The sequence below is a fragment of the Eleutherodactylus coqui genome, chromosome 7 (assembly GCF_035609145.1).
Source record: "Eleutherodactylus coqui strain aEleCoq1 chromosome 7, aEleCoq1.hap1, whole genome shotgun sequence".
Classification (NCBI taxonomy): domain Eukaryota; kingdom Metazoa; phylum Chordata; class Amphibia; order Anura; family Eleutherodactylidae; genus Eleutherodactylus; species Eleutherodactylus coqui.
In genome coordinates this window covers 154,600,400-154,628,278 of record NC_089843.1, presented here as the reverse complement: position 1 = coordinate 154,628,278, position 27,879 = coordinate 154,600,400, and the positions used below count along the sequence as shown (strand labels likewise).

The following is a 27,879-nucleotide window of genomic DNA, read 5'->3' as shown; positions in this document are numbered from 1 at the left end:
GTGGTTAGGTGTCCCATCCTCTACTGTCTAATGTTTCACTGCAGTCTAGTTGTTTTTGGGTCTTTTCCCACATGTCAAGTGGTTTTGTGCCCCACAACCCGGCATGTAGTGTTTTGTTTCCAGTTGGTTTGATATGGTGGCTGAAGGTGAGTTAGTGTTGTAGTCCTGGTTCTCTTTGAATTGCTGTCTCAGACCCTGATGTAACTGACTTAGCCTTTCCTATTTTATGCCTCAGTCCCTTGTGTTTCCTTACTGTCCTGGCCCTTGGGAACCAATAATATAGTTTTCAATGGTTTGAAGCCTGTGTATGGCATTTTGATGCTCCAGTACCTGGTGCAGTGAATTAACCTGTGTCTCAAACCTCAATGTCTAGTGGCTATGTGTACCAACGTCTGCCCTCAGAACATTTGCTCCTCAGTAACAGTGGTTTTGTGGCTCAGTCCCCAATGTCTAGAGATTTTTATTGGCACAGACCCTATTTTCAAGTGGTTTTGCATCTCAGCATTTGGTATGTACGTGGTGTTTTGTTTTTTTCAATTGTCCCACTTAGTCTCTGTCATAAACCCTGGGGATTTGGGGACTTGATACTCATCTCCTTTCCTCGGACTCAACCTGTAGGCTAACTACATGAAACTTTGTGTTACTACATGCATGTCTGCTAGTGTATGGAGTAGGAGAGCCTACACTGTGACGTCTACAAGGAAAATTAATTGCTTTATTCTTATTGTTGGGTTGGAATGACCTTCTTCCCTCTTGGACTCGAAATTTTCCTGTCGTCCATAGTTTGATCCATTGAAATCATACAAAAATGTCTTGTGTGCCACATAGTTAATGCTAACAGTGTATTCATACGGCTATGTTGGAGCTAGTCTGAACCATCATTGGTGAGGCTACAACAAGGTTGGTTATGACAGTGGATGACCTTACCTCTTCTCCGAGAGGCACTTTCTCCTCCTTTAGCTGGTGCTGCTGGCTAGTGTTTCAACTCTTTGCTCCCTTATGAGTGAATGAGCCACTTAATTGCAGACTTTCCTATGATTGTGGTGACATTATTGCTGTGCTCAGAGTAAGCTTTGGTTAACTGCATACTGTGATTGCTTCTGCCCCACAATACAAGCATCTTCTGTAATTATGTGGTTATGTTAAAATAGGATGAGTAAAAACCCATAGTATCATTTCCAGACAAATAATGCTATACATTGCCAAAGTGCAACATAATACTTGGATTAAAGAGAGCCTGTCAGCTTAAACTTGCAAGCATGATGTTATAGAGCTGGAGGAGCTGAGCAGATTGATATATAGTTTTATGGGGAAAGATTCAGTATAACTTGTATTGTATTCATTTATATCCCTGCTCATTCTTACCCCAGAGGTCCAGTGGGCGGTCCTATCAGTGATTGACAGCTGCAGTCACACACAGATAGCAGTCAATCACTGATAGGACCGCCCACTGGACCTCTGGGTTAAGAATGAGCAGGGATATAAATGAATAAAATAGACGTTATACTGCATCTTTCCCCATAAATCTATATATCATTCTGCTCAGCTCCTCCTGCTCTTTAGCATGTTGCCTGTAGCTTGGATAACATTTTAAAGCTGACATGCTATAACTAGAGATGAGCGAGTATACTCGCTAAGGCACATAACTCGAGTGAGTAGTGCCTTAGCCGAGTATCCTCCCGCTCATCTCTAAAGATTCGGGGGCTGGCGCGGGTGATAGGTGAGTTGCGGCGGGGAGTGGGGGGAGAGAGGGAGAGAGAGATCTCCCCTCCGTTCCTACCCACTCTCCCCCGCCCCCCGCCGGCCCCCGAATCTTTAGAGATGAGCGGGGAGATACTCGGCTAAGGCACTCCTCGCTCGAGCAAAGTGCTTTAGCGAGTATACTCGCTCATCTCTAGCTATAACCTAAAAAATAGGTAATATGACTACCAGTTAAAAAATAGATTCATTTTTCTGATCAGCTACGATACATGCACACCAAAATAATCTTATTCATGAGGTGGTGGAAGGTCTTGTATTCCAAATATTTGACTTACTGGTAACACAGATGTTTTTGCATTTCAGAGAATGCGTGCCGTAATACAAGGGGCAACACGATTCACAGTGGATTGGAAAAACAAGAACATTTTTTGGTCTAATCAGCAAAAGGGAACCATAGAGTGGACCGACATGAGTGGAAAGAAAGCTAGAACTCTTTTGAGAGGTTTAGTTCATCCCACCTTCATTTCTGTTGATCCAGTGGAGGGGTATATGCAACTTTAGAACTTAACTTTAAATATTGTGTATTAAAAAGTGTTTAGTTTTTATTAAAAACAATTCACCTTGACTGTTTACATCAGTCACGTAGCGTTTGGATGGCGGGGCAGCACATGTGCGCCATTCACCTACTCCACATGGCAGTTAAGGAGGATAAATGTACTCGGTACCTCCATTCTAGTGATGTGATCAGTAGGGGTTCCAGTGCTCAATAATTTATCAGCCATAGTATGGTTAGGTTGTAATATATATTTTGTATATGGTCAGAAAACCTCTTCAACTTAGCATGTTAGCTATTCCATTGTCAGAGTGATATTGCCATCGCGATTGGTGTAAAATTTCCAAATTGTTAAATGCGTTTTTACTGACCTCATATATTTTGTCTAACATCAATGCCTTCCTCTAGTATTTTTTCATCAACATTGCCATACAAATGGGGCATGCGTTGTATGGTTTCAATGGAATCATTTAATGTACCCTATGATGTGTTGAAAAAAATTTAAAATTTGTTCTGGCATTGTATATTTTTTTCCCTTATACCATTGATCGTGCACGATAAATAGTGTTTTCCTAGACCAGACTTTTTTCTTTTTAAGTAGCTATACGAATTATGTTAATCATTTTAACCCTTTGCAATCCAATTTTGGATTCAGGGTTTCCTAGGGGGCTTTCTTTTTCTGCCATTATACAATGGCGCCATCTACTGGCTAGAGCCAGTACGGCGGTATGGGACATGCTGGAGAGGCCCCGACAACAGAGCAGCAAGTAATATACAGTAAGAACACCCTGCCGGACGTCTTCCAACGTCGGAGCTGTACAACCTTCAATCAGAATGTCTTCGTACAATACACTGCAATATTTCTGTATTGCAGTTTATTGGTCCCTACCTTGTCATTCTTTTATACCCTACAGGAAGGATGTGATCACATGGCAGTTCTCGAATCTTTCACTACGTCTCTCACTCCCATGATAACTGATTAACTCCCGCAAATTTAGTCACCGAGAAGCCAATCGAGGGACAAAGGAAGTCCTTTCCTGCTGTCCAACCATTTAGATGCTATGGCATCTAAAGGGCTAATTGGCTGGGATTAGTGATATCCCTAATACCAGCTGCTGAAGCAGCGTGTCAGCTGTGTTTGACAACCAGCACCTGCCACATATAGCACATGCTCAACTCCTGAGCTTGTTTCATATAGTCCCAAGCGCAATATATCTCAGATGTTGCGATGGGGTTCAACCTATGATTACATCTGGAATATTAAATGTAATAAATAGAACAATGGATGATGAGCAAAACTAATTGGTTTTGTGGGACAAAATATTAGTCCTCTAGATAGCCCATTCATATCCTCTGTGCATGGATAATACTATGAAAGGTTCACTGGAAGGAGAAAAAGCAACAATCACCATTAAACTCTATTGTGTGTAACTTTATAAATGCATTGCCTCACTATAATACTGAAGGTTTTATGTTTCTGGCACTTTTTCCATTCTGTTCATACGTTTTTCTTTTCTTTAGAAGTATAAAATGTTTATACTCTCCAAATTGTGTTTCTACTGCCCACTAGTGTGCATAATGTATAATGCAACAAAGGAGAACGTATTATACAAAATCAGACATTACAGTGTAACAAACTAATCAACACTTCTGACAAGAGGCACGGGAGCCACGCTCAGAAGAGCTCACAATTTATATGAAAGCAGGGGTGACACATAAGGTAGCAGTGCTTGTTCTGCCAAGTGCTCCCGCCATCTTTTATAGTAAGTAGGGTAGTATACATAAAGCTGCATGGGCCGCTCACCACACAGTATCTGTGTATACACATATGTACAGGTACAAAGTACATTTTTAGTGTATACAGTGTGTTGGATGGAGGGATGGGGTTCTGAGGACTAATGCAGAAGAGGAGAGGAGTTAGATTAGGGGATGTGACATGTCTGTCCTAGAAGATGTCATTTACAGCATGCAAGACATTCTTAAATCTGTTAGGGTATCTTCACATATAGCATAAATGCTGCAGATATCCCACAGGGAACAATTCTGTGGCAAAAGTGGAATTCTGCACCACTGGGGCGGATTTTGACTCAAAATCAGCTGCCAATTCACACCTGATTTCGGCCTACGGCACCACTGACCTCGCAATCAGCAACCCCTCACTGCAGCGCATGGAGAAGCCCTCTAAGTGCTGTGGCCACTTGTCCAGTGATATGGAAATGCTGTGGAAAGATCTGCTACAGAAATTCTGCAGCATTTCTGCTACCTATCAATATACCCTTAGAATACTCTTAGATACATGAAATACACCACTGTAAGGTTTGCATAAAGCACGCTTCTGTTTTGCAGGTTACTCTTCTGGACTTCTGGTGGTTCGAGGTCAATGATTCAAAAATGTAATGTGAATGCGACCACCATAACATCTGTTACTGTAGTGAGAGGGGACATTGTAGCCCTGGCAGTGGACACAGCTGCTAAGACAATCTACTGGATCGTATCTGAAGGTGCAGAATCAAATATTGGCACGTGCACTTACCATGGGGATTCAGTAACAGTGATCAAGAAGCTAGGCCAGTAAGTTAAGCATAGAAATATATCATGAAATGTGTATTAATAGCAGTTGTATTTGGTAAATGCAGAACACCCTTTTTAGATGTTAAAACAGGGACACTAAGGCTGGGGTCACACGGGACCGAAATCTTGTGCGGTCATTCCGCGAGATTTCCGCCGGAGAAATGCAACTTCAAAACCCGCATCCTTTCACGGATTTGAATTCCCCGCTGCATGTCAATTTGAGTGTGGTTTGGCCACAACGGATCGGCCGCAGCGTGCACAAGATTTTTGCAAATTTCGTCCGCTTTGCTGGCTACTCCGGGGATTACAGTCGCTTGCGGAATTTCTGTGCAGAAAGTCCGCATGGACATTCCGTGGCAATTCCGCCCTGTGTGACCCCAGCCTAAAGGTTTATTGTATGAAAAATAAATGTTTCAGGTACACCAAATCTTTGAATATTTTTTGTGTACCCATTATCACAGAATCCTCTTCATAGACCTTTTAAAGGGCCAAACTGCATCACATCATGAAATAACATGCAAGTTTGTGTCAGGGCCAGCCTTAGGCTGCATGGCGCCCTGTGCGAAATTGCTCTTTTGCAGCCCCCACTCCATTTGTCATTGTTATGTAATATTGGCATTTGGTGCTTCAGTTGACCATTATTATAGTATATACTAAAGTAATAATATAGTGAAAAAGGTGCAAATACTGGTCCCCATATAGTAACAGTGGCCCACATGCTGCTCCCATGCAATAACAGTGGTCTCATGCTGTCCCCATGCAATAACAGTGCTCCAATGCTTCCCCCCTACAATAACAGTCATGGCCAGACTGCGATTAAAAAAAAACTGTGGCACACAAACCCCATATACAATATCGCCACTTCCCCCACACACACTGCAGAAAGATAATGGCACAGGATGCACACTTCGACAATTTTACTTTACTGTTGGAGATGAAGAGCCGCCCAGGAGTGAGGTTAAGTATGGTTGGGTGTTATCTGCTGGGTAAATCTAATAGATCAGGACTTCTCAACATTTTTCTGCTAGCATCTCTCCAGCCAATCCATGGTAATGCCAGGGTCTCACTTGCAAACCATCCCACAGTGCCAGCAATATACCACCGTGTAGTACACCATTCTCCCTTAATAGCACAGCATACCTCCTCGGCAGAACCAAAAGCCACGGTGCGGCACAAAATGTCTCCCCAGCAACACCAAACAAATCCCAAGATGCAGCATAGGATCTCTCTTCAGCAGCTCAAAGTTTTAACCATGTGAAACTATAGCTCCAAGTATTATCTGTAGGAGTATGCTGGGAGTTGTAGTTTGACAAACTGGAATGCTGCAGACCTTACAAGTGATCACAACACTGATGTGACACAGTCAGAGGCAGACTACACATCAACACTGAGTGATTTACAGGTGACGACCTCTGAACTCTTTCCTTTTCTTCTTCATCTGATCCAGACCCTCATGACTTCTTCTAGCTAATTCCTGCTCTGCAGTTTGCGTTCCTGACATTTTTGGCTCCTCTGAAAGTAATAGCACCTCACACTGTATCATCTGAAAATAGTGCTATTTGCAATGTCTCCTGAAATGATAATTATTCTGTACCATCAGAAATTAATCAGAATGTGCACCATACCCTGTGAAATTAATTCTAATACGCCCCTTGTCCCCTTACATTTATGTGCTGTCACCTAAAGATGCCAGTATGGCTTTTTCTAGCCAGGCCTGGTTGCTGCAGAAGTCCCTGTTGCAGCTCCTCACATGTTCCCTCTGGGCAGCTGCTCTACGCTTCTGGCAGGAACATGTTTGGCTAACATAACTTTGCCTCCTGAAACTGCCTCCTGATCCATTCTGCCCCTGCCATGGCTGAGGACATCAAAAATAGAGGCACAAGAGGTTGGTGGGGCCAACATGAGTGTGTTTGCAGGGCCAGTGCACACAATATTCTGTAGATCTGCACTTCCAGTTGAGATTTGGCTCAGGACGAAAACTAGGGGACTGGAAGAATGGCGGTGGCTGGTGGCCAAGACTGCAAGAACAGTAGCAGGCCCGGGCAGTAGAGGAGCTATCAACAGGAGCAGAAACAGCACTAGCTAGCTTCACCGCACAGAATGTCGTGACGTAGGCACAGCCCAGCATTAGGACTGTCCAGAAAAGCAGAGTAAGTTGCTGGTTTTGCGTCCAGTAGGAGAATTCGACGTATTAGCACAGTGTTATCAGAGGGGCTGGCAGCCAGGCAGCCCACTGGATCAGCAGGCAGTGTTCTTGGGCACTCTCTGTATCCGGGCCATAGTCGCTCCACCCGCCAGCTGGTGGCCAGCTTGCACATATCTAAGGTCAGCCATGGTTGGAGTGTAATGAACAGCTAGGAATCATAAAAAATATGTCTGAAGCAATTTAGTAAATATCTATGCATCAAGTAAAGAAAAAAAAAGACCTTTACAAGCAAAGATGGATTTAAAGGGGTTGTCCGGATTCATGCTGTTTTGTTGCAGGAAGTAGAGAGCTCCATACAATGTGCAGTGGCCTGTGTTGGCACTGCAGGCAGAGTCCCATTGAACTGAATACTATTCAGCCTGCAATACCAAACTGGGCCACTGTGCAATTTATGGAGCTGTCTGCTTCCTGCAGCATAACAGCTAGAAGTGGGACACTTGGGAGATGTCTAGCGGATCAGTTCACTCTACTCTAGAGCCATTTTCTTGCTGAAGCACTGATAAAGCACTGCTTGATGCAGCTGCTTAGGAACACTGTAGGCAAAGGGGCCCATCAGTAAAAGAAGAGGAAAATACTATTATTTCCTATATTCTACTAGATTTCATGAACAGTACAGTAGTGTTAAAGTTTTTTGTGGTCTTTAACCAATAGTGGGCTACGATCCAGAGATATTGGCACATGGTCAAGGATTGGCTGGAGAAGCAAGCAAGCAATTCTATGATGTGCCGCTTGGGTTTGCTTACTTTTCTTACACATGATCAATTAGCCATTTCTGCCGACCCCTTGTGTGTGGTTTAATAAATGTAACTTGATCGCAGACATTTTATTTCATGTTACCAAAGCAAATTAGGAAAGTTCTGCACATGGCAAGAAGAGTGCTGTCCCTTGCTGCCCGGAAGAAGTGTAAATTAGGTTGGCAGCAGGGATGATTTGGGGTCTCCAATCTCAACCCTCCATAAATGTGTAAATGAAGAGAAGTAAATCTGAGTGTTTACAGGAAAGTCACTGCCATATTTATTTCGTAGGGGTAAAATTGGTGGCAGGACTTTTTTAAAGGGGTTTTCTGAGATGTAAAGAACAGTGACTAAAATAGAGGAAATGCTATAAAATAACCTGTATTCCATGTATACATCTGCAGTCACTCCAGCACCATGGCTGTAGTCATCTGTTTTCTGTGTCATTGGCCTCAGCAGTGAAATGCGTGAGCCTGCTGAAGCCAATGATTAGATGCAGTGGTTACGTGGGTGTATGGGCATGTTATCACAGAAGTAAAGCAAAACAAAGACCAGCGTGGTCTGCTGGAGTTGAGTGACTGTGGTGTAGCAATGGAATTATCAGATTGGTATAGGTTATTTTATTATTTTATACCATTTCTAACATTTATTGAAATTTTTACCCATTTCAGAGAATCCCCTTAAGTAAATTTTTAACTTCTTGCTAATCAGGTGATTTCATTTAGGAATGATGTATGTATAAATTATTGTTATTCTTTTACTTTATAGTTCTTCGAAGCAAAGCAGTTGGGGCCTTTCAATTTTCGCGGAACATATCTACTATACAGAGAGAAAATCCTCTTCCTTTCGGACTCTGAATAAATATACAGGAAAAGAAACTGTAATAATGACTTTAAAACCATCCACGACAAATATCACGGATATAAAAGTAATCCCTCAGCTGACATCCAACTATTCTTACAAGTCCGGTAAGTTAACATACTGCTGTCAAGACTTTGAAAGGGCTTCTAGCTAAACTCTCCACTAAGTAGCAGGGCACATATTCTTCCAGCATTTTCAAATGTTTATAAACAATGGGAAATACTTCAAAAGTTTTTAATGACCATATAAAGAAGTCAATGGAAAAAAAATGGCAGTATTCTGCAAAACCCCAGCAAAAGCCAAAGCACCTTGCATTTCATACTGTACTGTAGACTTTAACCCCTTGCCTTGTACATGTATGGTGGATGTTTGGTTTCTATGTATGGAGGGGGCTTGGCAAGTCTCCTGCAGCCTTTATGCGTGTGGCGCTCACCCATCCTGAGTGATAGATGGCGGTCCTAATAGGCGAGTCACCCCCAAAATATCCGATTATTTATTCAGCATGGTGAACATCATCAGAAATGAAATCCATAATGCCAGAATTACGCTTTTTGGTCAGGCCGTTTCCAAGAAACAATTAATAAAAAAGTGAACAGAGTCACATGTACCCCAAAATTGCATCAATAGACACTACAGTTCGCTCTGCATAAATCAAGCCCTCATACCATTCCGTTGATGGAAAAATAAAAAAACTTATAGGGGTCAGAAGATGGGGAGAGAAAGGAATTTGTTTTAGTTTTTTTTAAACAAAAAGTATTTTGTTTTTTTAATGAGTACAAGATAAAAAAAATCTACATAACTTTGATAACTCTGTAATTAGAGATGAGCGAACGTGTTCTTCCGAGTTTGATATTCGTGCGAATATTAGGGTGTTCGGGATGCTCGTTATTCGTAACGAACACCATGCGGTGTTCTGGTTATTTTCACTTCCTTCCCTGAGACGTTAGCGCGCTTTTCTGGCCAATTGAAAGACAGGGAAGGCATTACAACTTCCCCCTGTGACGTTCAAGCCCTATACCACCCCCCTGCTGTGAGTGGCTGGGAAGATCAGGTGTCACCCGAACATAAAAGTCGGCCCCTCCCGCGGTTCGGCTCAGATGCCTGGTGAGTTAGATGAGGGACAGTGCTGTTTGTACCGGAGCTGCTGTAGGGAAAGAATTGGTAGTTAGTGTAGGCTTCAAGACCCCCCAAAGGTCCTTATTAGGGCCACTGATAGCTGTGTGTTGGCTGCTGTTAGCAGTGGCAAATTTTTTTTTCTCAAAATCGCCTCTGCAGACCGTTGCACCCGGCATTAGGGACAGAAGTGCTGCATAGGCAGGGAGAGTGTTAGGAGTGAGTGTAGCCTTCAAGAACCTCAACGGTCCTTTCTAGGGCCATATTTATCCGTGTGCAGTACTGTCCAGGCTGCTGTTAGCTGTGCTGCATTTTTTTTTGCTTCTCAAAATCGCCTCTGCAGACCATTGCACCCTCCATTGATACTGCAGGGAAAGAATTGTATAGGCAGGGCGACAACACAGTTGTTATTCATTGAATATACGCAGTGCTGCCTTTTGGTGCCAAAAAACTGAAAACAAATCTATTTGTCCAGCCTCTGTCCGTCCTAAGGGCTGTGGACACGTGTGAGCTGCGTGAACAACATTGCTAAATCAGACGCACCCAGCTACGCTTTACTGCTGGCTTCGCCATTTGCTTTCCTTAATTGGGAAAAAAAATACCTGCTCTCCAAGAGTTATAATAACTCTGCTACCCTCACGTTCTGTGACACATAAGCAGGGACACAGCACAGTTATTAAACTTCTCATGTTCATTGAATATACGCAGTGCTGCCTTTTGGTGGAAAAAAACTGAAAACAAATCTATTTGTCCAGCCTCTGTCCGTCCTAAGGGCGGTGGACACGTGTGAGCTGCGTGAACAACATTGCTAAATCAGACGCACCCAGCTACGCTTTACTGCTGGCTTCGCCATTTGCTTTCCTTAATTGGGAAAAAAATACCTGCTCTCCAAGAGTTATAATAACTCTGCTACCCTCACGTTCTGTGACACATAAGCAGGGACACAGCACAGTTATTAAACTTCTCATGTTCATTGAATATACGCAGTGCTGCCTTATGGTGGAAAAAAACTGAAAACAAATCTATTTGTCCAGCCTCTGTCCGTCCTAAGGGCGGTGGACACGTGTGAGCTGCGTGAACAACATTGCTAAATCAGACGCACCCAGCTACGCTTTACTGCTGGCTTCGCCATTTGCTTTCCTTAATTGGGAAAAAAATACCTGCTCTCCAAGAGTTATAATAACTCTGCTACCCTCACGTTCTGTGACACATAAGCAGGGACACAGCACAGTTATTAAACTTCTCATGTTCATTGAATATACGCAGTGCTGCCTTTTGGTGGAAAAAAACTGAAAACAAATCTATTTGTCCAGCCTCTGTCCGTCCTAAGGGCGGTGGACACGTGTGAGCTGCGTGAACAACATTGCTAAATCAGACGCACCCAGCTACGCTTTACTGCTGGCTTCGCCATTTGCTTTCCTTAATTGGGAAAAAAATACCTGCTCTCCAAGAGTTATAATAACTCTGCTACCCTCACGTTCTGTGACACATAAGCAGGGACACAGCACAGTTATTAAACTTCTCATGTTCATTGAATATACGCAGTGCTGCCTTTTGGTGGAAAAAAACTGAAAACAAATCTATTTGTCCAGCCTCTGTCCGTCCTAAGGGCTGTGGACACGTGTGAGCTGCGTGAACAACATTGCTAAATCAGACGCACCCAGCTACGCTTTACTGCTGGCTTCGCCATTTGCTTTCCTTAATTGGGAAAAAAATACCTGCTCTCCAAGAGTTATAATAACTCTGCTACCTTCACGTTCTGGGACACATTAGCAGGGACACAGCACAGTTATTAAACTTAGATAATTCATTCACTAGAGGCAGTGGGGCCTTTCGTTTTCCAAAAAGGGCAAAAATTATATTTGGCCTGCAGTCTTGCGCCAATTTATTTCCTGCCTGTGAAATCAAATCACTGGTAATACAGCATGCTGAGGGATAGGGGTAGGCCTAGAGGACGTGGACGCGGCCGAGGACGCGGAGGGCCAAGTCAGGGTGTGGGCACAGCCCGAGCTCCTGATCCCGGTGTGTCGCAGCCGACTGCTGCGCGATTAGGAGAGAGGCACGTTTCTGGCGTCCCCACATTCATCGCCCAATTAATGGGTCCACGCGGGAGACGGTTATTAGAAAATGAGCAGTGTGAGCAGGTCCTATCCTGGATGGCAGAAAGTGCTTCGAGCAACCTATCGTCTACCCGCAGTTCTGCGCCGTCCACTGCTGCCAATCCGAATCCTCTGTCTGCTGCTCCTCCTTCCTCCCAGCCTCCTCACTCCACTACAATAACACCTGCTCAGGAGCGGGAACACTCCCAGGAACTGTTCTCGGGCCCCTGCTTAGATTGGGCAGCAGCGGTTCCTCTCCCACCAGAGGAGTTTATCGTCACTGATGCCCAACCATTCGAAAGTTCCCGGGGTCCGGGGGAAGAGGCTGGGGACTTCCGCCAACTGTCTCAACAACTTTCTGTGGGTGAGGAGGACGATGACGATCAGACACAGTTGTCTTGCAGTGAGGTAGTAGTAAGGGCAGTAAGTCCGAGGGAGGAGCGCACAGAGGATTCGGAGGAAGAGCAGCAGGACGATGAGGTGACTGACCCCACCTGGTGTGCAACGCTTACTCAGGAGGACAGGTCTTCAGAGGGGGAGTCAAGGGCATCAGCAGGGCAGGTTGCAAGAGGCAGTGCGGTGGCCAGGGGTAGAGGCAGGGCCAGACCGAATAATCCACCAAGTGTTTCCCAAAGCGCCCCCTCGCGCCATGCCACCCTGCAGAGGCCGAGGTGCTCTAAGGTCTGGCAGTTTTTCACAGAGACGCCTGACGACCGACGAACAGTGGTGTGCAACCTTTGTTGTGCAAAGCTCAGCCGGGGAGCCAACACCAACAGCCTCACCACCACCACCATGCGCAGACATATGATGGCCAAGCACCCCACAAGGTGGGACGAAGGCCGTTCACCGCCTCCGGTTTGCACCCCTGCCTCTCCCCCTGTGCCCCAACCTGCCACTGAGATGCAACCCCCCTCTCAGGACACAGGCACTACCGCCTCATGGCCTGCACCCACACCCTCATCTCCGCTGTCCTTGGCCCCATCCAGCAGTGTAGTTCAGCGCACCGTTCAGCCGTCGCTTGCGCAAGTGTTCGAGCGCAAGCGCAAGTACGCCGCCACGCACCCGCACGCTCAAACGTTAACCGTCCGCATAGCAAAATTCATCAGCCTTGAGATGCTGCCGTATAGGGTTGTGGAAACTGAGTCCTTCAAAAGTATCATGGAGGCGGCGGCCCCGCGCTACTCAGTTCCCAGTCGCCACTACTTTTCCCGATGTGCCGTCCCAGCCCTGCACGACCACGTCTCCCGCAACATTGTGCGCGCCCTCACCAACGCGGTTACTGCCACGGTCCACTTAACTACGGACACGTGGACAAGCACAGGCGGGCAGGGCCACTACATCTCCCTGACGGCACATTGGGTGAATTTAGTGGAGGCTGGGACAGAGTCAGAGCCTGGGACCGCTCACGTCCTACCCACCCCCAGAATTGCGGGCCCCAGCTCGGTGCTGGTATCTGCGGAGGTGTATGCTTCCTCCACTAAAGCACCCTCCTCCTCCTCCTCCTCCTCTGTCTCGCAATCAAGATGTGTTAGCAGCAGCATGTCGCCAGCAGTCGGTGTCGCGCGGTGTGGCAGCACAGCGGTGGGCAAGCGTCAGCAGGCCGTGCTGAAACTACTCAGCTTAGGCGATAAGAGGCACACGGCCCACGAACTGCTGCAGGGTCTGACAGAGCAGACCGACCGCTGGCTTGCGCCGCTGAGCCTCCAACCGGGCATGGTCGTGTGTGACAACGGGCGTAACCTGGTGGCGGCTCTGCAGCTCGGCAGCCTCACGCACGTGCCATGCCTGGCCCACGTCTTTAATTTGGTGGTTCAGCGCTTTCTGAAAAGCTACCCACGCTTGTCAGACCTGCTCGTAAAGGCGCGCCGGCTCTGCGCACATTTCCGCAAGTCCCACACGGACGCTGCCACCCTGCGCACCCTGCAACATCACTTTAAGCTGCCAGTGCACCGACTGCTGTGCGACGTGCCCACACGGTGGAACTCTACGCTCCACATGTTGGCCAGGCTCTATGAAAAACGTAGAGCTATAGTCGAATACCAACTCCAACATGGGCGGCGCAGTGGGAGTCAGCCTCCTCAATTCCTTTCAGAAGAGTGGGCCTGGTTGGCAGACATCTGCCATGTCCTTGGTAATTTTGAGGAGTCTACCCAGGTGGTGAGCGGCGATGGTACAATCATTAGCGTCACCATTCCTCTGCTATGCATCTTGAGAAATTCCCTGCAAACCATGAAGGCAGCTGCTTTGCGCTCGGAAACGGGGGCGGGGGAAGACAGTATGCCGCTGGATAGTCAGGGCACCCTCCTGTCTATTTCTCAGCGCGTACAGGAGGAGGAGCATGAGGAGGATGAGGAGGAGGGGGAAGAGACAGCTTGGCCCGCTGCTGACGGTACACCGGCTGATTGCCTGTCATCCTTTCAGCGTGTATGGCCTGAGGAGGAGGAGGAGGAGGAGGAGGATCCTGATAGTGATCTTCCTAGTGAAGACAGCCATGTGTTGCGTACAGGTACCCTGGCACACATGGCTGACTTCATGTTAGGATGCCTTTCTCGTGACCCTCGCGTTGCACGCATTCTGGCCACGACGGATTACTGGGTGTACACACTGCTCGATCCACGGTATAAGGAGAACCTGCCCACTCTGATTCCCGAAGAGGAAAGGGGTTCGAGAGTGTTGCTATACCACAGGACCCTTGCGGACAAGCTGATGGTAAAATTCCCAGCCAACAGCGCTAGTGGCAGAAGGCGCAGTACCGAGGGCAAGGTAGCAGGGGATGTGCGTAGATCGAGCAGCATGTACATCCCAGGCAGTGCAACAGTCTTTAAGGGCCTGGCCAGCTTTATGGCTCCCCACCAAGACTGTGTCACCGCTCCCCAGTCACGGCTGAGTCGGCGGGAGCACTGTAAAAGGATGGTGAGGGAGTACGTAGCGGATCGCACGACCATCCTTGGTGACGCCTCTGCCCCCTACAACTACTGGGTGTCGAAGCTGGACATGTGGCCTGAACTAGCGCTGTATGCCCTGGAGGTGCTTGCTTGTCCTGCGGCTAGCGTCTTGTCGGAGAGGGTGTTTAGTGCGGCTGGGGGAATCATCACAGATAAGCGTAGCCGCTTGTCAACCGACAGTGCCGACAGGCTAACACTCATCAAGATGAACAAAGGCTGGATTTCCCCAGACTTCTGTTCTCCACCAGCGGACAGCAGCGATGCGTAAGCAATACGTAGGCTGCACCCGCGGATGGAAGCTACGTTCTCTCTCACCATCCAAAACGGGGACATTTCTGCTTCATCAATCTGTGTCTAATATTCCTCCTCCTCCTCCTGCTCCTCCTCCTGAAACCTCACGTAATCACGCTGAACGGGCAATTTTTCTTAGGGCCACAAGGCTCACTCAAATAATTTTTCTGAACAATTTTTATAAGTTTCAATGCGCTTAAAAGCATTGGAACTTTAACTTGAACCAATTTTTCGTTACACTGGGCTGCCTCCAGGCCTAGTTACCACTTAAGCCACATTAACCAAAGCGATTAATGGGTTTCACCTGCCCTCTTGGCTGGCCATGGCCAATTTTTGGGATGTACATTAGTACTGTTGATACAGCAATTTTTGTGGGCCCTCGCCTACAGTGTAATCAAATTAATTTTTAGCCCACCTGCATTACAGCTGACGTTACCTCAGCTGTGTTGGGCAATGCAATGGGATATTTTTATGTACCGCCGGTGGGTTCCAGGGAGCCACCCATGCTGTAGGTGCACACTGAGTTTTTAATACATCTGTACACTTCTAAAGAACCCGTCTGACTGGGGCATGCAGTGTGGGCCGAAGCCCACCTGTATTACGCACGACATTACTACCTCAGCTGTGTTGGGCAATGCAATGGGATATTTCTATGTACCGCCGGTGGCTTCCTGGCACCCACCCAGGCAGTGGGTCCACAGGGAGTTTAACCTACATGTGTCCACTTGTAAAGAACCCCAGTCTGACTGGGGCATGCAGTGTGGGCCGAAGCCCACCTGCATTAAGCACGACATTACTACCTCAGCTGTGTTGGGCAATGCAATGGGATATTTTTATGTACCGCCGGTGGGTTCCAGGGAGCCACCCATGCTGTAGGTGCACACTGAGTTTTTAATACATCTGTACACTTCTAAAGAACCCGTCTGACTGGGGCATGCAGTGTGGGCCGAAGCCCACCTGTATTACGCACGACATTACTACCTCAGCTGTGTTGGGCAATGCAATGGGATATTTCTATGTACCGCCGGTGGCTTCCTGGCACCCACCCAGGCAGTGGGTCCACAGGGAGTTTAACCTACATGTGTCCACTTGTAAAGAACCCCAGTCTGACTGGGGCATGCAGTGTGGGCCGAAACCCACCTGCATTAACCCTTTCCAGTCCACTGTGTGACCTGTAAAGACATTAGGGTTTAAGGCTGTACAGCTCCGTTGTTGGTAGACGTCCGTCGGGGTTCTCTTACTGTATATTGCCAGCCTCTCTGCTGTCGGAGCCTATCCTACGTGTCAGCTCATGCAGTACTGGCTTTAGCCAGCATATAGCGCCGTTGTATAACAGCAGAAAAAGAGTAAGCCCCCTAGGAAAACCATATACAAATTGGATTGGAAAGGGTTAAGCACAACATTACTACCTCAGCTGTGTTGGGCAATGCAATGGGATATTTCTATGTACCGCCGGTGGCTTCCTGGCACCCACCCATGCTGTAGGTGCACACGGAGTTTTTACTACATCTGTACACTTATAAAGAACCCCAGTCAGACTGGGGCATGCAGTGTGGGCCGAAGCCCACTTGCATTAAACATGACATTACCTCAGCTGTGATGGGCAATGCAATGGGATATTTCTATGTACCGCCGGTGGCTTCCTGGCACCCACCCATGCTGTGGGTCCACAGGGAATTATAAATGCATCTGTTTCCACTTGTAAAGAACCCCAGTCTGACTGGGGCATGCAGTGTGGGCCGAAGCCCAGCTGCATTAAGCACGACATTACTACCTCAGCTGTGTTGGGCAATGCAATGGGATATTTCTGTGTACCGCCGGTGGGTTCCAGGGAGCCACCCATGCTGTGGGTCGACAGGGACTTCACAATAGGGAGTTGTACCTGCCTGTGTCTATGAATTAAAAAGCCCGGTCTGACTGGGGCATGCAGACACCTTGACAGAATGAATAGTGTGTGGCACATAGGTTCCCCATTGCTATGCCCACGTGTGCAGCTCCTGATGGCGGTGGCACAGGATTCTATTTCTCATTGCTTCTGTACAGCATTGTGGGCTATCGCTCCGCCACTTTTAAAGAGGGTCGCTGCCTAGCCGTGCCAACCTCTGCAGTGTGTGCCTGCGGTCCCTCGTCATGGCAGACGCAATTCTAAATAGACATGAGCGTGGTGTGGCATGAGGGCAGCTGAAGGCTGCCCAGGGACACTTTGGTGTGCGCTGTGGGGGGGGAGGGGGTGCGGTTGGGCAGCATGTAACCCAGGAGAAGTGTCAGTGGAGTGTCATGCAGGCAGTGATTGTGCTTTGTTGGAGGTAGTGTGGTGCTTAGCAAAGGTATGCCATGCTAATGAGGGCTTTTCAGAAGTAAAAGTTGTTGGGAGGGGGGGGGGCACTCTTGCCGCTATTGTGGCTTAATAGTGGGACCTGGGAACTTGAGATGCAGCCCAACATGTAGCCCCTCGCCTGCCCTATCCGTTTCTGTGTCGTTCCCATCACTTTGTTGAATTGCCCAGATTTTCACACATGAAAACCTTAGCGAGCATCGGCGAAATACAAAAATGCTCTGGTCGCCCATTGACTTCAATGGGGTTCGTTGTTCGAAACGAACCCTCGAGCATCCCGGGAAGTTCGTTCCGAATAACGAACACCCGAACATTTTGGTGTTCGCTCATCTCTATCTGTAATCATAGTGACCCAGAGAATGGAGAAATGTCATGTTTACCACACCATAAAAAACAAAACCCCTCCAAAAATGATTGGATTTGCTTTTTTCATTCTACTTTTTACTACATTTTGAATGTATGCAAAAGCAAAAATAAAAAAATGGAAAAGTTCCGAGAGAAAAAGCAGATAAAGTAATATCTGGCCCTCCAAACATGTCAGTGAAAACAATTAAAAATGCATTCACACATACAGGTATGGTGCCCGCATTACAGAGGCTTATCTCCTGACATTTAGCTGACACCTTGCTGCAGTGGTCAGGATTATAGTTAGCTCTGGTCCTGGCTATTTAGCCCATTCATGCAACAGTCCATAGAAATCATGGCATCTAAGTGGTTAGACAGAACGAGAAGGCGCTCTCTGTCACCCCGTTGTACCCCTGTGATGTGCTAACAAGGTGCTGATGGGTTGCTATGGCAGCTAGCGGTCTAGCAGAGCGTCGAGCTAAAATCGCGCAATTGTATCACCAGTGTGAAGGTACCCTAGAGGTCCCATAGAAGTTTATGGGAGGTGCGCACAAATATGCACTACGCTGCATATTTCTGTAAAAAAGAGAACACATCTGACTATCATTAGACTAAATACCCTTTTAAATCACAAAATGGCTGTGTGCGTGTGCATGTGAACTGCCCCTGCGTGTGCAAAAAGACTGATGGGTTGTAAAGCTAATCACAATGGGGAGACATATTTAATCCCTAATTTATAGTGAAGGAGGAAAATGTGAACATGGTGGCTCAGTGGTAAGCAATGTTGCCTTGCAGAGCTGTGGACCTGGGTTCAAATCCCACCAAGGGCAAAACCTGCATAGAGATTGTATGGTTCTCCCTGTGTTTGCAGTAGAGTTACTCCAAGGGAGTCAGTAGGTGTGCTGCTTGTTTTAAAAGCAATGTCATAGATTTTGCAAAGGACAAAGTCTACCAGGTGAACAGAAAACTCTTTCTTGTGCTTTAGAAAATTTTCATTTTGGAAGAAGGAGGAGGAGGGGACAGACAAGGATAATGTCCCACAACTCTTGGGAGTACCATGAAACATGGACAATCACTTTTAGCTTCATGTCCCACCTGCAGGACATTGACCCAATATTCTGTTAAGGGTGTAACGCCCTTATCATCTTCCACCTCTGTAGACTATCTGTCCCTATTAACAACAGACCATGTGTTATATAGGCATATAACCATACCCCTGCAGTGCTCCAGCCTGGAGAGCGAGGGAGCTGCAGAGCCTCAATGTGCCTGGCATCCACACAGGGCAAGCAGAGAGCTGTGCTTATAGCTACAAGCCTTCTCTGCAGAGGCCCGGAGCCGGTGGGCCTCCTCTCCTCCACGCACTGCTGTCATTACTGACAGAGGGCGAAAGGAAGGTATGTTGTTTATGACAGATATGTGATATGCACTACTTGTGCTGGGAGGGGACAGTCAGCCCTGAACATTTACAGGGGGACCAGCCTGGGGGGCTTATGCCTCTCTGCACCCTGGACCATCCTACCCCCCCCCCCCCCCCCCCCCCACTTGAAAAACATGCTGATAGGTAAATTTAGACTGTGAGCCCTAATGGGAACATCAAGTGATGGACAGAGCTGTAGAATAAGTATGAGCTATATAAATATAGCAAACAAATATATCAAGTTTATAGACAGGAAAGGGGAGGAGATGAAGGACAAGATAATTCTTATAGCAGGATCTACCAGCAACAGACTTCCAGCTACCCATTATTAAAGCACTGGCTGCCAGCCTCGGTGGGCAATGTGAACCCGCTGCTATCCAAGGCAATACTGATTTCTTTCTGATGCATCTTTGCACTTTTATCTCCATCCTCCAAGCTCCTGACAAAATAGTCTGTCCTCCCAAACCCTGTCTAATAAAGTGTTGTTCCAGCTCTCCTTGCCATTCACTCTTACAGTATGGAAAAGCCAGCCCCAATATGCTAAAAGGCATACTGTGTCTATATAACTTGGCTATCTCCGACAGTCCCATTGCGGGGGCAGTGCACATTCTTGACTACTGCGCCATTCATGTGCGGATCTTCAAGACTCCCTATTCTAATGATCAGTGGGGGACCCAGCAGTCGGACCACACTAATCAACTAGTTATCCCCTATACTGTGCATAGAGGATACCTTAATTTGGTGGGACAAGTTCTTTACGGGTCAGAGACAATTATATTGAACTACAGATAATTATTACATTCCTCGAGAGACAGAAGCATGTACATTGAACTATGTTGATTCACTCTATCATTCCAGGGTCGGAGGTGTGCACCTTGGTGAATGACCATTGTACAGAGAAATGCCAAGTCAGCGGAGTGAGCCAGCAGTGCAGATGTAAGGAAGGTTTTCAGCTTTCTTATGATGGCAAGAACTGTGAAGGTAAGATGTACCATGTTGATATTAAAATATGGAACGAATGATTTGTTTTAATTCAGATTGAATGCTAAGCTTTAAAATGGGACTGAACAGAAGAAACTCAGTTTGCATACCAGCCAGTACACCATGTCCACCTCATATACAGACAGTGGGGTAGACTTCCTATTGAATGTTTGAGTTGTCTGCCGCAGATTGCATGGTTTGCATCGCATTTATCGAGCGTTTATGAACAATTTTGGACACCTTTTACAACTTGTCAGACAAAGGGGCAAGGCTCCTATTATATATGACACTATGTGCTAAACGTTGCACCAAAAGTTGTTGTTAATAGATGGTATAGACTAATCTAAAGATACACTAGATTTACCATCCAGCATGAGACTGTAAAAAATCTGGCACATTTCAAGACTTTTTAGTCTAAATTTGCACTGTCTAATTATTAGCTTTGCAATTGGGTTTCCTGCTCTGTCATGGGAGCAGGAAAACAGAAAGCCAGATCCGTGCTATTATGAGAAACAAATGGCGCCAGATGACTCTTCATAATTTTGTCTGGGATTTTGTTATGGATCTGCCCCAGCAGAGGTAACTAAACCACCAATGTAGATGTGAACAAACTACTACAGCGGTAAAAATATAGGCAGATATTAATGCCTGCTACTAGCGGAGTTGGGTAGGGGAAGGTGTTGGTTTGTCGTGACGCCAGTCTGTATATGGGTAGGGACCCATTCCAAACAAAAAATAAAACATAAAAGGGTAGTAGTCCTTGCTCTCCTGTAGTGTCATGTGGTACCTCAGTGCCGATGTTGTAGTTGGTGGGAAGCACTCCATGAAGCAGACTTAGATGGTGAAGACAATTTAACTCTTTATTTGCAGGGAGAAAGGGAACTGTTGAACTTGCAGCAGTAACCAATTTAAATTACAATTACTTGACGTAGATGATGAATAAAAATTCCAGATATTGATTCCTTTGAATTACACTTTCAGACATTGATTATCTCCGAACTTTTCTAAGGGGACTGACATTAACTTTCAGTTCTGCTCCCTGGCTTTGACTTATTACATTATTGCTGACTTGATTTCCTTTCTTTCCTTTTCTGTTCTGTTTCTCTTTCTCCTCTCTCTGCTAAACATTTCTTGCAGTTTGAGTACTCACAATTAGATGTTCTAGATTCCCACCATACTGGCTGTTGATGTTCTCCTTGTTCTTCTCCAGTCTCTATCTCAGGCTCCCCTGGACTAGACTCTCCCCAGGCCTGGACTAGACTGACTAACCCCGCTCATGCTCCACCTTTTATACTCTACTAGTCAGCCTATTCTAGCCTAGGAAAAAGCTAACTATCCCATCCCTGAGCTAGCTAGGGATGATTGATAGGTGTGAGAGCAGGTTAGGGTGAATTTTGCAAATCATGGGGGGTTTGCTTGCATAGGCACATCTAATTAACACATTTAAAGTGACACATACACATTTTACATAATTAAAGTTATATACAATTTCAGAAACTGTCTGTAGCAGTGCTACCCACTCTGAGATACTACATAAGCCCCTTGTGGTGTTCTACAAAGTACGTAGTTCTCTTCTGTAGTGCACTTCATCTAAGATAGTACGTCCCTGGTTGGTTGCTGTAGTTTACTGTATGTTGGGACCTTTCCTTGCAGCCTTCTAGAACAGATGAGTTATGTGTAATATTACTACGGAGGGGACCAGTCCCAGCTGTTCATCTCTAAATGTTTACTGGAGGGGGTTAAAGGTGGTCTTGTAGACATTCACATTCAGGTGAACCTAATGGAAGGAAAACAGACAAGACAGATTGTTATCTTTATCTTTCATGGACTGAAGTACAGATATATAATTAACGCTGCTCAAGTTTAATTTTCTCTGTCATTAGATATTAATGAATGTGCCTTATGGAGCCACGGCTGCACTCTTGGCTGTGAAAATATCCCAGGCTCCTATTATTGTAGCTGTCCCAGAGGCTATGTTCTTCTCCCAGATAACAAGTCATGTCACGGTAAGTAGGGCGCTGACAATATGTACTTGCTGTATCTGGATGTTTTCTGTGCTCGGGTTTGCCAGAAAGTATTAATCCCACATATAGAGCGCATATTTTTCATGTGTGTAAAATATGCAGTACACAGCAAATGCGCATGTACATGCTTATTTGCTGCGTATGTTAAATCCCCATAGCCTATAATGGTATGTATTACGCATCCAAATACAATATGACGCATTTCTTTCTTCACACATGTAATATATCAGCAAGTGAAAGATAAGTACTTAAAGGAGATGTCCCGAGGCAGCAAGTGGGTCTATACACTTCTGTATGGCCATAATAATGCACTTTGTAATGTACATTGTGCATTAATTATGAGCCATACAGAAGTTATAAAAAGTTTTTTACTTACCTGCTCCGTTGCTGGCGTCCTCGTCTCCATGGAGCCGACTAATTTTTGGCCTCCGATGGCCAAATTAGCCGCGCTTGCGCAGTCCGGGTCTTCAGCAGTCTTCTATGGAGCCGCTCGTGCCAGAGAGCGGCTCCGTGTAGCTCCGCCCCGTCACGTGCCGATTCCAGCCAATCAGGAGGCTGGAATCGGCAGTGGACCGCACAGAAGAGCTGCGGTCCACGAAGGTAGAAGATCCCGGCGGCCATCTTCAGCAGGTGAGTATGAAGACGCCGGACCGCCGGGATTCAGGTAAGCGCTGTGCGGGTGGTTTTTTTAACCCCTGCATCGGGGTTGTCTCGCGCCGAACGGGGGGGGGGTTAAAAAAAAAAAAAACCCGTTTCGGCGCGGGACATCTCCTTTAAGGAGATTGGCTGATTGTTGAATAAGCTGGAGTTATTGTTGTTATTAGACCTCTTTAATAAACTGTTATTTTGGCCATGTGGGCAATTAATTTTCCATGTAGGCAATTTTCAACGTGGGCAATTTTCTGTGTGGACAACTTTCTATGTGCTCATTCATGACCATGATCTTGTTTTATGGGCCTTTTTTCTGTGGTCATTTTTATGGCCATCTACTATTCTACATAAGTTTTTTTAGGCTGAACTGCATCAAGTATGTCTAGATAATTATGCCTCCTTATTAAAATACAGAATAATTACTGAATAAGCACTGGAACAGATCATGTTCTGAAGAAAGAAGCAATATGGATCAGGATCAGGGGCGTAACTATAGAGGATGCAGGGGATGCGGCTGCATCCGGGCCCAGGAGCCTTAGGGGGCCCATAACGCTTCTCTTCTCCATATTGAGAACCTAGTACTATGAATAAAGCAATATATTTGGGGGCCCTGTTACCGATTTTGCATTAAGGCCCAGAAGCTTCAAGTTACGCCTCTGATCAGGATTATACCAGTATAGTATAATATCTTATTTCCATTGAACAGAACCATGCTGCTCTTTTGACTCACATTTCCTCTCCCTTCAGAGGTTGAAAGTGATTGCATACCTGCTGCCCCGTAGACTTGTCTGCTGACATGTATGAGCATGGGATTGTGTACCTGTGTGTTTTATTTTCCGACCTGAAATTTTCAATACAAAAACACTACAAAGCTTTTCTACTATAAATCAAGTATCACATACATATCAGATATATGTGTTTGAATCTACCAGATGAGGCACCGTGCTTACAGGACAACAGGAACTGCAGTCATGGCTGCATAAAGACAGCTGGAGGACCTGTCTGTTTCTGCCCTGAAGGTTCTGTTCTTGGAAGTGATGGAAAAACATGCAGAGGTACAGTATGAAGAGAGTATGCTCTAGTACAGGGGCGTCAAACTCATTTTCACTAAGGGCCACATCAGCCTTATGGGTGTCTTCAAAGGGCCGATTGTAATTGTAAGACAGTATAGTAATAGTGACTCACATAGTGGCTGCAGTAGTAATAGGGTCCCCATAGTGGCCCCAGTAGTAAGTGACCCCAGAAGTGATAGGGACCCCCATAGTGGCCCCAGCAGTGATCATAATGCCATAGTGACCACAGTAGTAACAGTGACCCCAGTAGTAAGGGACACCAGTAATAAGAGTGACCCCCATAGTAAGTGACCCCAGTAACAATTGGGACCCCAGTAGTTAGTGACCACAGTAATCAGAGTGGCTCCAATATTAAGAGTGGTTTCCATAGTGGCTCCAGTAGTAATAGTGCCCCCCCATAGTGACCCCAGTAATAATAGTGTCCCCCATAGTAGCCCCAGTAGTAAGTAACCATAGTAATTAGAGTGGCCCCCATAGTGGCCCCAATAGTAATAGGGTCACCCATATTGGCCCCAGTAGTAATAGTGTCCCCGATAGTAGCCCCAGTAGTGACCACCATAGTGACCCCAGTAATAACAGTGACTCCTATAGTAAGCTCAGTAGTAAGTGTCTCCAGTAATAAGAGTGGCCCCAGTAATAACAATGACCCCCTTAGTGGGCCCAGTAGTGATAGTGACCCCCATAGTGGCCCTAGTGGTAACAGTGACCCGCCGCCGGAATACCGCAGCAGCTCCCATAGACTATGGGAGCTGCCAGAGAAAGGGAGTGGGAGTTTAGCAGCATGTCTGCTAAACTCCCACTAAACTCCCACCCCCTCCCTCTTCCTCTCCTCCCCATGCTGGCTGTTTGCAATAGGAGGGGGTGGGACGGGCGGGAGCTAGTGTGCTAAGCTCTCACCCAATCTCATTGCTGGCAGCCTACAAGTGGCAGAGAGTATACTTGCCAGACCGGGCAATCTGAATGGTCACATGGACGGTCATGCTGTGGCCGTGATACGGCCAACCGAAAATCGCTGCACCCATGTGAAAGAGCCCAAAGGTTGTTGCACGGCAGGCGGGCTACATAAAATAAGGCAGCGGGCCTTGTGTTTGACACTTGTGCTCTAGTACATATACTCTAAACCATATATATGCTCCAACATTTTGAGTTCTGTGTGATATACAATGTGTATGTATATATATATATATATATATATACCAATGTTTTCCCAGGTTGTTCCTCTTCAGACAATGGAGGATGTAGTCAAGTATGCAGAAGATCCAGAGATGACAGATGGGAATGTAGCTGTTTTCCAGGTTATATTCTTCAGAAGGACAAGAAAAGTTGTCTTGCTTCAGGTCAGTAAAACTTTAGTGGATTTTCTGTGTATCCACAGGCTTGCCCACATATAAATTGGTAGACTGATATATCTCTGTGTCTGTATCTTATGTATAATACTTAACTTTGAAAATGTTTTCATGCCTCAAGTACAGGTCCTCGGCCATTCCTAATGTTTGCAAATGTGCATGACATACAGAAAATTAACTTTGATGGGACACAGTATGAAATTCTTATGTCCTCACAGATGGGGAGAGTCTTGGCATTGGATTATGACCCTGTGGAAAATAGGGTAAGACCATTAAAATACTGCTGTTCTAATAGTGTATTCTATCCACTTCATTCATTTTGCACTCAACACTCAGCATATCAAAGATTTGGATACTGTAATTCTGATACTAAATGGTAATGACACTAGTTTGGCTGCAAAAACATGGGGGACAAAAGTTCACTCAGCCAAGATTTATAAGGTGTTGCAAATGTGGTGCAGTAGGTGGTTTCATCTTTTCTTCTAAACACACAATAATGTAATCATGCTAGGGGGAGCTGACTCGCTAAAGACTGAAATATATTACATAATGTGTAAATATACTATATATAGCATATCATCATCATATACAGTATAAGTTTAGGACTTGCGTCCAAACTATGTCATCTTTACTAGTTTCATGTGATGAGCAGCACTTTGCTTGCTATAGGAGAGAAGCACAAAATAAATGCAGCATTGAATGATATTGTATTGTAGCAATAATAATAACCTTTATATAGCGCCAACAAGTCCTGTAGCTTCCCAATTAGGAAAGTAACAAAAGTAACTAATAAGTAAAGTGACAAATAGTCAAAACAAATGAACAAAAAAAAAGAGACAAAATAAAAGAGGTCTCTACTAATAAAAGCATACACTGTACATAGAATGGGAGGAGTAACACAATTGGTACATGGTGCTAAAAGTATTCCTGGGACTAATGCCTTGTGTTGGAATAGGGAATATAAATATGGATGTCAGGGAGAGAGAGGGGAGGACCCTGACTGATCCCGCCTCTGTTGTTGTTTTGTCATGGATCGACTACTTTGAGCACGCTATGACCACATGTCACGGCAGAGCCTCGATCGATCACTCTAGCGGGGTTACAGGCATGGAGTCGTTAGAATAGAAGCTTTTTTTGGACACAGCTTTTCTAGGCTTCTGCACGCATGCAGAACGAAAGCTCAAACCTGCCAGAGGGCTCGATCTCCACTGAGGCGCCCCTTTCAGGTGTGAAAAGTCCTGAAGACATGAGTGAGAAGATGTAATAAGGGATGGTGAGAGTTATAAGTTGTTGGCTGGGCAAAGAACAAAAATAGGTTGGTAGCCGGTGATAATAACTGAGAAGTATGATTGTGCAGCATCGGGGAAAGCTTTGTGGTAGGGGAGTTCTGAATTCAATTCTGCAAGAAATGGGTAACCAGTTTAATGAGCGGATGAGCAGATGCTACTGTGTTAATGATGGACTGAATTTGAGAGTCAGTTTATTGGAACACAAAACAGTGAGAAGTTACAGTAATCTAGGTGAGAAATGATGAGGGCTGGATTAGTGTTTTAGCAGATTCAATAGTGAAGCAGGGACTGATACAAGAGATGTTTCTCAGATGAAGACCAATGGATTGAATGTGAGGAAGAAAGAATAAATCAGTGTCAAGTGTAACTCTAAGACATTGGCCCTGATATCTTGGGAGAATGGTGGTGCTACAGTTGTTTCACTAGGTCCATGGACATCAAATTAGTGCTTTTTGATTGTAACCCTTAAAATTATGCCTGGAGTAAAGCTTGATTTGGTTAAAATTTTGATTTCAGTGAGTGTAGAAAAAAACTGATGACTCCAATATTATTTTTTATGCTGGAGTAGTTTCTGCAGATCATTGTGATTATAATGCTCTATTCTTATCACATCAGGGGAGTACATCTGATGTAAAGGTTAGGAGTTTACCTGATGTATACCTCTAGTATACATTGGCCATTGGCTACGTATATTAAAACAATATACCAGCCAGTATTACATTTTGTGTATGTGTTGGGAGCTTTCCCAGCACATATGTCAAATGTGTTCACATAACGTGATGTGAACATAGTCTAATGTCCATTATGGTTTTCCAATTTGGCCATAAAAGTTGTTGGCTGTCTGTGATGTTTGCACAGATTGATCAGGATCAACCTTGCTAAGAGGCTTAACCCTTTGCAATCCAATTTTGGATTCAGGGTTTCCTAGGGGGCTTTCTCTTTCTGCCATTATACAATGGCGCCATCTGCTGGCTAGAGCCAGTACTGCGGCATGGGACATGCTAGAGAGGCCCCCGACAACAGAGCGGTCAGTAATATACAGTAAGTATACCCTGCTGGATGTCTTCCGACATCAGAGCTGTACAGCTTTCAATAAGAATGTCTGAAGACGTCAGATAGTGGATTGGAAAGGGTTAAATGACAGGTCCATATATCCATATATATATTGTGGACCAATAGTGTTAATAATATTTGTTTGCATCTGTGCTTGAGATTAGGCTTTCCTGCTCCATTCAGGGAGCAGGAAAGAGGAATCCCCGCAGCTGAATGGCTCTGTCTTTGGACGGAACCGAACAGCGCTGGACGGACCCCATTGACTATAATGGGGTACGTTCGCTTTCTGCC

The 27,879-nt window shown here is 45.7% G+C and overlaps 1 protein-coding gene across 2 annotated transcripts in view; it reads left to right on the top strand.

The window, feature by feature from the left end:
- Positions 1 to 27,879, top strand: part of EGF (epidermal growth factor) — a 117,290-nt gene that overhangs the window by 33,394 nt on the left and 56,017 nt on the right. The window contains exons 3-10 of one of the 2 annotated variants that reach the window (XM_066573831.1): positions 2,065 to 2,246; positions 4,601 to 4,825; positions 8,534 to 8,733; positions 20,030 to 20,152; positions 22,036 to 22,158; positions 23,760 to 23,882; positions 25,112 to 25,237; positions 25,373 to 25,509. In XM_066573831.1, the coding sequence (XP_066429928.1) occupies positions 2,065 to 2,246; positions 4,601 to 4,825; positions 8,534 to 8,733; positions 20,030 to 20,152; positions 22,036 to 22,158; positions 23,760 to 23,882; positions 25,112 to 25,237; positions 25,373 to 25,509 (1,239 nt within the window). Of the gene's footprint in view, positions 1 to 2,064; positions 2,247 to 4,600; positions 4,826 to 8,533; positions 8,734 to 20,029; positions 20,153 to 22,035; positions 22,159 to 23,759; positions 23,883 to 25,111; positions 25,238 to 25,372; positions 25,510 to 27,879 lie in introns of those variants that run through there. The other variant, XM_066573832.1, reaches the window with a different exon arrangement.